The 12,234-nt window shown below is 38.7% G+C and overlaps 1 protein-coding gene across 1 annotated transcript in view; it reads left to right on the top strand.

The window, feature by feature from the left end:
- MND1 (meiotic nuclear divisions 1) overlaps positions 1-5,550 on the top strand; it is a 37,101-nt gene extending 31,551 nt beyond the window's left edge. The window contains exons 7-8 of the mRNA XM_066316836.1: positions 3,641-3,685; positions 5,304-5,550. Of these exons, the coding sequence (XP_066172933.1) occupies positions 3,641-3,685; positions 5,304-5,410 (152 nt within the window). The 3' untranslated portion in view covers positions 5,411-5,550. The remainder of the gene's footprint in view (positions 1-3,640; positions 3,686-5,303) is intronic.
- The last annotated feature ends 6,684 nt before the right edge of the window (positions 5,551-12,234 follow it).

The following is a 12,234-nucleotide window of genomic DNA, read 5'->3' as shown; positions in this document are numbered from 1 at the left end:
GAAACACTGCTGCCTTACAATGATTTGAGTCACTGTATAATGCCTGTTGAGATTTTTTAGGCTGCTGTGCTGTGCTGATGTTCTGTGCTGCTGGCCTTGACTCCTGACCAAGTGCTGTCCATGTGCTTTAGAAGCTTCTTAGTGCACCTCTGACAGCTGTCCACATGCCCTTTTGTCATCTCAGTCGCCTGGCCTGCTCCAAAATACCTGCAAGTCACTGGTAGAATGCCACTTACCTGCATTGAAAGGCATGTTTCCAACCCACCCTTGTTTTCTTTTCAGACATTTGCTGCAGCTGGACCTTCCTTTCCATACCTTTGCTTTCCTCTGTGGAGGTGGAGGGGATTGTCCCTGTGATAAGGACAATCACAGATGCTTGGGATAATGGATCATCTCCCAGAATCTGGGCTTTTTGAGTTCCCTGCACTTCTCCAGAGATACTTGGTGTTGAGGGGAAAAAAAAAAAACTTTCTTGAGGAGTGGTTGAAGTTAACTCTCTGTCCTGTAGCCTTTCACTGTTTTGGGCATATTTCCAGCTGTGTTTTGCTGGCATAACAGACCAGCACTTCAGGTCTTGCTGCTCCTGAGCCTTGCATTGCTGTACATACAGCGATTGCTTTTGTTCAATTTTGGAGACAAAAATGCAAACTTCCATTTTCTTTCTTTAGAAAATGCCAAATATACCTGAAATTAGTCAGCAGAGGATACAGGTATGTGCCTCAACCAAATAAATGACTTATATCCTGCAGACCTAGGACTGGAAAAGTCTATTGTCACACATATAGGTGAAATAAATAAGTAATGTCTAGAACAAATGGATTGTTTTGCTGCTTCCAGACAGCAATTGCATATATTGTCAGCCTGTATGCAGATGTATAGATACAGACTGTAAGTAGAGCCTTATTGATAATGAAAACATCTGGAAGCATTTGGAAAATGTTGCCTCCTCTATTGCTCACCTCTACTGCATATTTGCCTTTCATTGTCTTGTGCAGATTCAGTACTGGAGCAGTATTTAGTAGCTGCCAAAACTCAAGTTCAGTTAGAGCTCTGATGAGCAGGAGGATCAGAAGGACTCCAGCCAAATTTGAGACTCCATGGTTGTGATGGTTTTGGCAATTAGCCAGTTGCTCTTAGTGCTGTGTTTGAGTTTCTCCTTTTTACAACTTCACACAGTTGGTGTTCTCATTCTGCTTTGGAGTGTATATTTTTGAGTTCCCATGCTATTGCTGTGTTTAGATCTTGAGCTTTCTTTTTTGTTGCAGTCTGAAAACCAGCCTGGCTGTGTGATCCCCTGGAGCTAGAGAGTAGGCAGTCAGAAGTAGCATGATTTTGAATTAGTTACACCCATACATAAAGTAGATGTGTCTGGGGGGTGTCTGCTTTCCCTCATCCTCCGTGCATGTATACACACAGGTGATGCAACCAATGAAATCGCCAGCAAGCAACTATGAAAGAGTTCCAGAAAGCAGTGAAGGTGCAGATTTCTTCATTTCTGTCCTTTCTTGTGATGGAGTTGGAGGTCTCTGGAAAATGCTAGCAATGATGCAGATGTGGCTGGTGTCTTCAGGAGATGCAGGTCCATAGCTATCAAAGCCTGTCCTGTGTTCCTCTTCCAGGCATGGTATTGGTTGCAGCAGACCCACAAGATCATGCAATGGAATCAATCATAGGCAAGACTTAATCCCAAGGGACTTAAATCTTGCCCTTCAGATAGCTAAATGTTCACCTGTAGCCATGAGACACTGGGGATTATATGTATGTCTGTCTGTCTGTCTCTCTCCCTCTCTCTATCTATCTATTTATATCTGTTATAACAGGATTTCCCCATTATAGCTTCCTGCTCTCACTACCACGTTTTCATTTGTAGCCACAACTCAGTTTTAGGCAGTGACTGCCATTCTAACTTGTTGTCCAGCCTGTGTCTGTTGTCATTTCAGCTTTTTCCTTGACAGAGGTGTGATGTCACATTTTCCAACCACATGATCACATGTGTATATTTTGACACACGTGAGCAGTGTTTGCTGGATGTCAGTGCACTATGCTGCCACTATGTTGAGCAGGTCAGCTGCTTCCAGCAAAGCTGAGCTTTCTACTGAGACTTTGCAGGTGCTGTGGAATAGGTTGGCTCCCTCACCCCAGGATGCTGTCACCTCACAGCTCTGGATCCACGGAGTTTAATGCCATCCCACTTTTTCCCACTTCATTTCAAACTTTGTTACTTGGAGTCAGATATAGCTGTCAAGTTTTATGGTAGAATTTTAGAAAAATGCTGAGGGAAGTATCATAGGTCACATATTTAAAGTCTTGATGAGTGGAAGCTCTTACCCTGCAGACTTGCTTTAAATAGGGTTAACTTCGGTACTGTTCCAAATACCATTACCTGCAAGTAAGTTGTCAGTGCTGCCAGTTGTGGGGATGGTAGCAAGCACTCAGCAAAGGAAATAAGAGGTATCTCTCTCAGGTGAGGAACAACTTGAATTTCTGATGCACGCAAGCAAGCAAAAATGCCGTTTTCTCTCCCACTCAGTTTTTTGCTCATCTTTTTCACTTTTCTTCATGCTGTGCTCGAATCTTCTAATTGTAGACCATTTTTAGAAACTATATTGGTTTTGAAATAGTACATTACTCCAATGTAATAGATTTTTATATCAGTTACAGGAGTATTAAGATTGCAATAGGGAGGACTTCTCTTCCTGTGTGCTAGCAGATGATTTTTCAACATAATTTAATTTTACTGAAAGTGTAATGTGTATGGCAATGGATCATGTATTCACATCTTAGTACCCTGGAGACAAGTTTCATGCTGACCATTCAAATGAGTATTATCATGCAAGTGCTAACAAGACTGACTGGGAATAACTAAATTTACGTGTAGGCGTGAGAACCAGAATGATTCTGATAAATTCCCACGTTACAGTCTGACCTGCTTGATTCTATTCAGTTCTTACTTCAATGGGAGCAAGGTGATCTAAGAGGAATTCTCCTTGATTGTTTTGTCTCATGGAAACTATACAAAACCTGTTTGTAGTGATGGTAATTTACTGTTACGTGTTTAGTTCTGGAATGGTATTAAGGGACATAAGCCAAGTTTAATAGCCAGAAGCATTATTTTATCTTAATTTCATTGAGGAGGTCCTCAAAGCCTGGGAGACATTCCAGAGCTATATGATAAGCTTTTGGATTGATGTGACAGACTGCTGCCTTGTCATTTTCCTTATCTACATAGAGTCATGCATACCCATGTGATGGTTGGTTTACTTATGTATAGAGAGGGTTATAAAATATTTTCATCTCTGTTGCCTCTGGTATCTTTGGGCCATGTATCCATTTCTAATCTTGGTGAAGAAAATTAGGCCCCTAGGCAAGCCAAACTGGGGTTATTTTATTTTAAAATACCCTTTAAAAACCTACAGTTGTTCATATGGTATCTTTTATGTTCTTTGCTCCTCTTTAACCTAGCTTTGTGCTTGCTGGAAAGTATAAAAAAAGTGTTTGGAAGCAGTAGAATAACTTTCTTAAATTGTGTGGTTCCATAAAAATGACATCAATAAAAATTTAGTCTCTGTGCCTTGAAACTTTGTGATGATTTTGCTGTAATGTATGCTTTTACTGTTGTTGGTGTTTTTCTCTGTTTCAGGCCAAACAAACCAAGTGGCCAAGGAGGCAGCCAACAGATGGACTGGTGTGTATTGCAGTGACACAACTTTACACTAGAGCAGTTTCAGTAAAAGACCTACTCAGTGTTAAGAACTTTAAATTTGATTAAGACTTGACGTAGGATAGTCCTCACTTATGAAAACATAGAGAAGTTTATTTTACATGTAAAACTATTATGATTCAACAAAAAGAATACATCTTCTCAGTTTAGTTACTGAGTGTACTTCATATGCCATAACAGATTTTTCCTTCTGGTGCTGTCTTGTACACTCTGTTAAATCCTGCAACTTGTTTCCTTGGATGAGTTAAAATCTCCTAAGATCAGGAAAGCAATAGAGACTGGAAATGGTGATGCCTAGGTATTCAGAAAGTTTCATTTTATTATGAATGTTCATGTCTTTCTAAAGAGTAGAATGTTTTGGGAAATCTTACTGCTGCTACCATGTGATGGATGCTGATACAAAGTAGGTCTTTCTTAAACTAATTGATCAGTTTTGACAGGTAAAATGATGCATAGTTTTAAGGAATGTTACTGTGATTACATTCATATGGAAGTTTAACTCAATTTTCTGTTGTTGCTTAGCTTTGCTGTATTTATTCCCATTTTACAAAGCAAGCAATTTGTATGTCCTTATGGTTTTTAAAATTATTTAGAATATTTTTTAAATTTTTTGTGCAGAATCGATCTCCTACTGATGAAATGCTTCCTATCATTGATTGTGCCAAGTGCAGCAGGATATCATTGTCATAGTCTTTGGACTATTATTTTATATCTGGGTTGTTTACTGCATATGGGGAAATAAAATTATGTATTTAAAAATAACTTCTGGGAGCTGTCAGGGCTTTCTGCTGTTGGTGACAGGCTGTTCTCAAGGCCTTGAGTGAGGTAAAGGAACTGTGCTTCAGCTTGTAGAAAGTACTTTGCTATTTAATTAGACAATTTGGTTATATGCTGCAGCATATTTTTCTTCTGAAGAGAGTTTTAAAACCAAATGTGTGGTGGTTAAAGAAAAGAAAAATATCTCTTAAGCTGTGCAGAGAAAGGGAACACTTCTTAAGGCTGTAATGATGTAATGAGTTTCAGTAAATGCTGCAGTGAAAATTATGTTAAATTGAACAAAATGTATATGCTAATATGATGCTAAAAGAGAAGCAGAGAAGTGCTGACTAAAATAAACTTCTTGAATTTGTTTTAACTTTCAAAAAATACACAGTGTTTGAACAAACATGCAGGACTAGAAAGGCCCTAACATTTAATTTAAATCCAATTTTTGTAGCTGTAGACAGACACATAGTAGGTGTCTAGTTGAAGAAGGACCTATAAAATACTTACTATGCATATTCACACTTACCTCATCACTATAACAGGCTTACAGTGTAGCTTTCAGTCTCCCTGTAAAAGAGGAGCAAGAAAAGATAAAGATAACATATTTTTATTCAGTGCTAAGTAAATTATTTCCTCTTTTTCCAGGTTATTAACAAAAACCTCGTGTTTTCTGTTCTAAATCTACTTAATAATGATATTCCCCACTATGTACCTTTTTCACACAGGAGAAGTATTGGAAGTATTTTTTTTTTTGTAGCTGAGACTAATTCATGCTTTCCTAAGTACTCAAAATGAATGTTTTTCATTCTGTTTACAGATAATATCTTTTCAATAAAGTCCTGGGCCAAGCGTAAATTTGGATTTGAAGAGAGCAGAATAGATAAAGGTTTTGGAATCCCAGAAGATTTGGATTACATTGATTAGTTTTCAGTTGATGGCTGACACAGTTGTATATAGTTTGTTATATATTCATAGCTTCCATTAAAATGTGATTCCTTTCCAAACAGGTGACCCCCCCTTTATTTGCTGATTTGTTAAGGTTAATAAAATACTAAAAATATTCATTGCGGGGTTTGTTTTTTTTTTTTGTACTCTGTAGATAGTAAATCTCTTGGTTTCTTCTGTGAGACAGACTTAGAATGGACAGAGGTTATAGAGAATAACTATTACAGAACCTTGAGAGTAGATTCAACTCTTCCTTTGCTTAACTGGGAGTAATAAGTACTAAGAGCTAGAAGCTCCAGGGATTTATATTTAAACATGTTGAAGGCTTTGGAGTGTGAACAACAGGGAACAATATGGAATAGGATTAATTTTTCCCTCATCTCACCAATGAAATAGAAAAGAGGCAAAATCCATTAATGGAAAACAGTGAGACAGTAAGGAATTGAGTAGAAAGGCTGAGGTTTGGGGTTTTTTTGTGTTGCTAGAACTGCTTGTTAGTTTAGTGACAAAATTATATTTGTTGTTGGAAAATACTAGTTCGACAGCTGAATCTGTTCCAGAAAATATATTGGATTTGACGCTGAGAAACACTCTTGACCAGATCAGCTATCTGCACAGAAGAGGGAGCAAAGAGCACCCATCCTATCACACCACTGTGCACCAAGATTTAGGATGTTTATCTGGGACATGAGAGACTGAATTCAATTTACTGTTAAAAAGAGCATTTTTGGGTTTATGCGTATTTTTCAGTTTCAGGTTAAAAGTGCCAGCCAAAATAATGACTGATTATGAGCACCTCATTTTTGTTTGGTGAAATTTCTGAAGCACCTCACTTTCTATCCTCTGGTTTCTAGTTCTGATCAGTGCATGGCTACAGCAAGAGGTGGGTAGTGAAGGCTGGTATTCACCTTCTACAGATGTGGATTCCAAGATGGCATTTCTCCTGTACTCTGGAGGATTTAAGCTTTACCTTTAGGAGGCAGGTGGGCCTGCTGCAAGCTGTCACTGAAAAGTGTCTGTCTGCCTTTTTGGTAACATCTGATGAGAGAGCATTGCTGAAAAGGTGGCATTTAGCTGGAGATGTGCCCAGAAATCTGTCTCCCGTGACCTTTCCAATTAAAAAGTTTCCTAGCAGTTCAGTGCCTGTTAAAATCCAAGGATTTCAGGTATGCCCCTGGCTATTGTCATCTCATGTTTATGAAGGCAGCAAAGTTACCAGAAGATAGCAGGTGGAAGATCTTCCTCTCATAGGGATAGTGTAGCAAGCTTTCTGTTGCTTGAGGAAAATGTATGGGATGCCTGGCACATGGGAAAATGTCATGTTGAAAATTGCCATGGAGATGATTCCTTTTATGTGTTTGGAAGGACTTTATTCCTAATACGTCCAACATTGAACATGGAGTACAGCTGCTGACTGGTAAAGGTGTAAGGAAAGTAGGTGGCACTGAGCTGAGTGCAGTGTTGGAGTGTTCCAGTTCCAGGCCTGGCTTTTGCCAGGAAGGGGGTGCTGTGCAGTAAAGCTCCCTGCTGGTGCCAAACCAAACTACTGATGCACCTGTAGCTTGGTGGTTGGATTGCTTTTGGATTTTGTACTGTGAAACAGTAAAGAGGCAAGCTTTTTGGGTCCTTTGTAGGAGATCACTCTCAAGTGAGTATTTTTTTCTTGGTTTTGCTAAAATTTTGGATTTTTCTGTGACTATTCTGTACCACCAAACAGATGTGAGAAGCTCCTTGGCACATCTGCGTTCAAGAGCACATAACTGCCATACAGTAGAGATGATGATGATGACAATTCCAAAGCCTTGTTTGTATGAAGGAACGTTGAGCACATTAACTTACTGGTGTTTTTTGCCTGTTAGAGTCCCTTCACATGGCTGACCTTCTACTTGTAAAGGATCCTCTGGAAATTTATGATCTGTAGCATACCAGACTTCCTCTGGTACCTGTGGGAATGAGGGTTTCTTACTGACTTCACTGCTTTGGCTATTTTCCAAATTCAAGAGCGAAATGAAGATGACCAGCTATGTAAGTTTAGCTGCAATATTGTGGCTTCCTGTCTGTAGGGCAAAAGCATTGTGGGCTGTAATAAAACCTTCAAATGTAATAAATACCATTTAAGTAACTGTACTTGAGGTAGATTTGTCCAGAGATGCTACAGTCAGCCAGAATGAGCTGGCTTTAAAAATGTCAAACACTGCCATTATGCTTTGGACACAAAACTTAGGTAGTTCAATTGCAGGGAATTTCTAGCACTGTAGTTTTTTCTAGAATTTTGGATTTGTTTTACAGGTGCAGAACAGATGTAGAATACCATTGTACTTTATTTTCTGTTCTGTCTCCTGGTGTTGGTTAGCAAATCTGGAGGGAGAATATGTCTGCTTCTATAAGGACACAATTTTAGAACAGTCAGAACAGAAATTTCTCAGCTAAAGAGAAGAGCAGAAGAGGTAATGTGTTATCAGAAACTGATTCTTACTCCTCTATTGGAATACAGTTATTTTCTGCTACCTTTTTATGATTCTGGATTTTTAGCACAGGTGAATTTCAAGAGGAAAAGCAAAGCCAGATCCTTTCTAAGAGAAAGAGACAACTTGTGTATCTTGTATATTCCAAGATACTTTGAGCCTGCTGCATCTGCTCACTTTTGGAAGCTTTTCTTCTTAAAAAGATATGGAGCAGACTGCTAAATCCCACAATATGAAGCCATGTAGACTTGTGTGGTTTGAAATGTGTGTTCACTTCAGTTTTAAGCGATGCTAGGACTTTTATCTTCTGCTGAGTTAAAAGTCAGTAACAGTTAAAATTATTTTCTTTCTGAGAATTTTTTTTTAATATTAGCCTATAGCAAAAATGAAAACACTCAAGTTAGTTTTTTTATCCCAATTTGTATTTTCAGAGTTTTCTTGAGATAGAATCTTAAATATTTCTAAAGAATCTAACAAGAAAATCATGGACTTTAAGTGCTTACTTCTACTGTTATTCTTGTGGTTATGTCACAGCTATTTTATGTATGTCTTCCTCTTTTCTCTTTCTTTCTTGTGCCCTATAGGTTTTTTGTCCATGTAAGGTAAATGTTTTCAACTGTTACAGCTAAGTCAGGAGGTCAGGCCCTTACTGCTATTCAGGTTTATAATTAAAGCAGTTACTAGTGCAGTGGGTGAAAATCAAAGCTCTTTTTAGTAGAGTCTGTAGCTCTGAACAGTATCAGGTCCAGCTTTTCAAAATCTCATGAGGAGTTTATCTTTACAGTTCTAGGCTGAGGTGTTGGATAGGCCTGCTCTTTGGGACTGATGTTGATTGACCATTGTGAAGCAATATAGATGCTGGAGAAAATATTTATGTCTACCTGATCTACTAGCAAACCTTACTTATTTAAAGAAAGTTGCTGATTATATCTGCTCTGAAACATCCCATTCTTCCTTGTCTTTTAACTTGCCATCCATTTGCATGTTCTGTACAACACCAGGCATCAACTCTAGGACTCCCTTTATAGTACTTGCAGAGTGTTAAATGTTTACAGTCGCAAAGGTTTAGGTTTTGACACAAGTCAGGTGCTAAGCCTTTCATTAATGCATTATGCAAAATGTCAATGCTGTTTGGGAGTGTTTTAAAAGGGAAAATCCAGGCTTTGACGCAAATGGCACAGTGATGCTGTATTCACGTGATAGAGGTGGAACCGAAACTTCTCGGGAGAATGAGGGGAAAAGAAACCCAGTTTGTTTTTGGTGGTGACTAAGAACTTCAGTGCAAGAGCTCCTTAGAGAGCCCTTCTGTCGCCCAGGCATATTTCCACCAGTTAGGTGATCTGGTTGGTGCTTATTTTCACCTTGTTTCTTTTAGAGGTGAGGTTTGTATGATCATATTTTTCTATAATTTATCTTCTCCTATTCCCTCCCACTGTTCTTAAATTGCCCAGTGATTTCAGCTGACTTTACCCTGAGGGGCCCTGGTACAAGCGCATAATTTATCTGTTGTGTTTGGCTGCCTGCCTGATGAAGATAGGCTTTCCCTTTCCCACCTACCACTTCTGGGACCTGAGGAGGGCTAGAGCATGCTGGGGGTGGGAGGAGGAAGGAAGGATGTCAAAGACAGTGATGGAATATTATGTGAAGGTCTGGCAGCATTGCTGGGGCTGGGATGGGATGGTGTGTGCATCCTTTCAGTGAAAGGAATAGGTGACTTCAGCAAGTGAAGTCCTCAACTAATCCTCAAGTGTCACACACGTGACTGGGTTCTTCCATGATGGCAGCAGTTAACTGCCATCCAGACACAATTCCTGTGTAAATATTCTTGTGCATAAGGAGTCTGCCTTCACAGCAAGGATAGCCTTCCTCTTCAGCTTCTTGATCTCCTTGTTCCATTTGCATTTTCCACCCCTCCACTGTCATTTCCCTTTTAGATCTGTTTGTAGCACCCACGTAGGCTGAACAAGCAAAGCACTGCAGTCTCTACAGATGGTTGTCTGTCTTACTCCTCCTCCTGCCGACACTGCTGTCAGCACACACACCTTCCAGTGCATAGGCATACAGGAAGGGAAGCATCTCACTCTGTGTCAGACTTGTCTCTTTCAACTGTATGCACAGAAGGTTGCATGTCAAGAAGACCAGGGAGCAAAAAGATCTGTGAACATCACTACAAGCACCACTGAATTTCTCAGCATCACTTCAGCCTCTTCTATAATGCCTCACAAATGAACGAACAGTTTTTATGCTAGGTGGTGGTCATACCTAACCTAGTTAGAAAAATTTTCCTTACCAAAAAAAAAAGTTCCTGCTGCAGTATTTATAAAGAACAGTTTTCAAGCAAAACCTGCTGGGCATTTTTTTTTTTTTTTTGTTTCTAGTATTTGATGAAAAACCAAGTTATTCTGAGAAACTATGAGCCTTTCCAAATGAAAAACTTAATTTTAAAATATACTCCATCTTTTTTGTTTCAACAAAAAGCCCTTACTGATCTGGCAACCCAGTGCTAAAGTAAATCCTGTAACCTGTCCAAGGCGCACCTTGTTTCAAGTGAGATGATGAACTTCAGCTGTGCTGCTGCTGAAGCTCCAAAGGAAAAGCTGTTTAAAATTATGACTTCTAGAGAAAGCCAGTGGTGGAAGAAGTTGTGTTTGAATTGAAAAAGACCTGAGTTACCATCTGCATACTAAAATCATGTCATACAGGGCTCCCCCTCTTTCCCTGGACACCTTTGATCATGTCACCTTCCTTCAGGCTGCACCTCACTGGCATTCTGGAGATTGGATTTTTATGCTGAGATGCAAAAAACATTTTTTCTCACTTTTGCAGTCTACAGTTAATCATGTTTTCTCTCTTTCCCCTCCTGCTAAGAAAAAAAGGATGTTAAAAAAGTCAATCACATGCTTTCTTGCATTGTTGTTACTAGCCATGCAAAATAATGCCTCTGGCTGATCCTAGCATTCTGGAGGATTTTTCAAGGAAGATAAAAGTTGAATTTTCATTTAAAAATTTTGTTTTCAGTTTCTCAGAAAAATTAATTATCTGTTGAATCAGATTTTTTTTTCCTTGTTATGCTGTACTTGGTCAAAGACATACTCCCAGTGGCAGAAATGCTTTTTGATTGATTTTTTTTTTTTGCATGGACATCAATTAATCATCACAATAAACTGTATTCTTCTGTGGACTTTTTTTTTTTCTTGTGAAATATATTCTAGGCAATATGTTCTTCCCTACATTTTTAAAAGTCAGTCAGCTTCTGAGATCAGTGATTAAAAAGATCAAGGTTCTGCAGCAGACCTGTTTGTTATTCTTGTGGCCATTGATGTTGTAGCTGTCTGAAAAGGATATGTAAAAAATAACACTGAAGAAAGTTATACCAAGTGCTCCAGAACACCAGTCTCTCTATCATCTGGTGAAAGGCAGGAAGCCTGGACATGGTGTTCCATTTTTGGTGTAGCTACCAGCCAGAGGTTCAGTGAATGAGTGATTTTTTTTTTTCCCCAAACAAAGCATTGAACAAAGCAGCTTCAAATCCATCTTTTTAATCCATCAACTTTTTCTGGTACTTTCACATTATGTGTTTATAGAAGTGACCTTAGATTGGAGGTGGTAAAAATGAAAATAGATTCACAATCAAAACTTCAATTTAAAATGTTATGTTCAAAATTAGATATTGCACTGTTGAAGCTGTCATTTTATTCAACAACAAAGTATTCCAGGAGTCCTTTCCTTGTCATAAACTGTTTAAATCATTAGAAGACGGTACAAACCTAGGAGAACCATGCATCTCTGGGTAGGAAATAGGTCTTCGCTGTTTTAAGTAGGCATGATTTAAAATCTGCATTTTGGGGTTGTGTGTTTTCATGCTTATTTTTCTTCAATGCTTATGCTAGTTACTAGAACTGAGAGAATTTTCTGTTAAATATCCTTTACTGATAGGCAATTTTGACTGATAACTGGCTAGGAACATGGGGAAATGTAAAAAGGAAATTTAATATCAATTTGTTTGGTTCTTTTTAGACTTTTGCCTTGTCAGTGTTGAGCCAACAGAGTGGGCATTTTCTGACCTCTGGTTTGAACCAACTTCCCAAATCAGAAAACCATAAATAAAAAGCATTGATTCCTGACTTGATTTTCTATACCAACTCACCAGCTGCATCATCCAGCTGTTGATAGGGAGCAGATAGAAAAACAATAGCAATGAGTTTTTGCAAAGTTGTTTGTTTTTTTTTTTTCTTTTTACTGTTACTATTATTGCCTACTATTTCTCCAGCCTGAATTATGGCAAAAGGGAGGCAGGTTTGCTGCTTAAAAAGCACAAGTAAGATCTATGCTTAGATC

The sequence above is a fragment of the Sylvia atricapilla genome, chromosome 4 (genome assembly GCF_009819655.1).
Source record: "Sylvia atricapilla isolate bSylAtr1 chromosome 4, bSylAtr1.pri, whole genome shotgun sequence".
NCBI lineage: Eukaryota > Metazoa > Chordata > Aves > Passeriformes > Sylviidae > Sylvia > Sylvia atricapilla.
The sequence above is the reverse complement of the archived record's forward strand: the minus strand, read 5'-3'. Positions and strand labels throughout refer to the sequence as shown.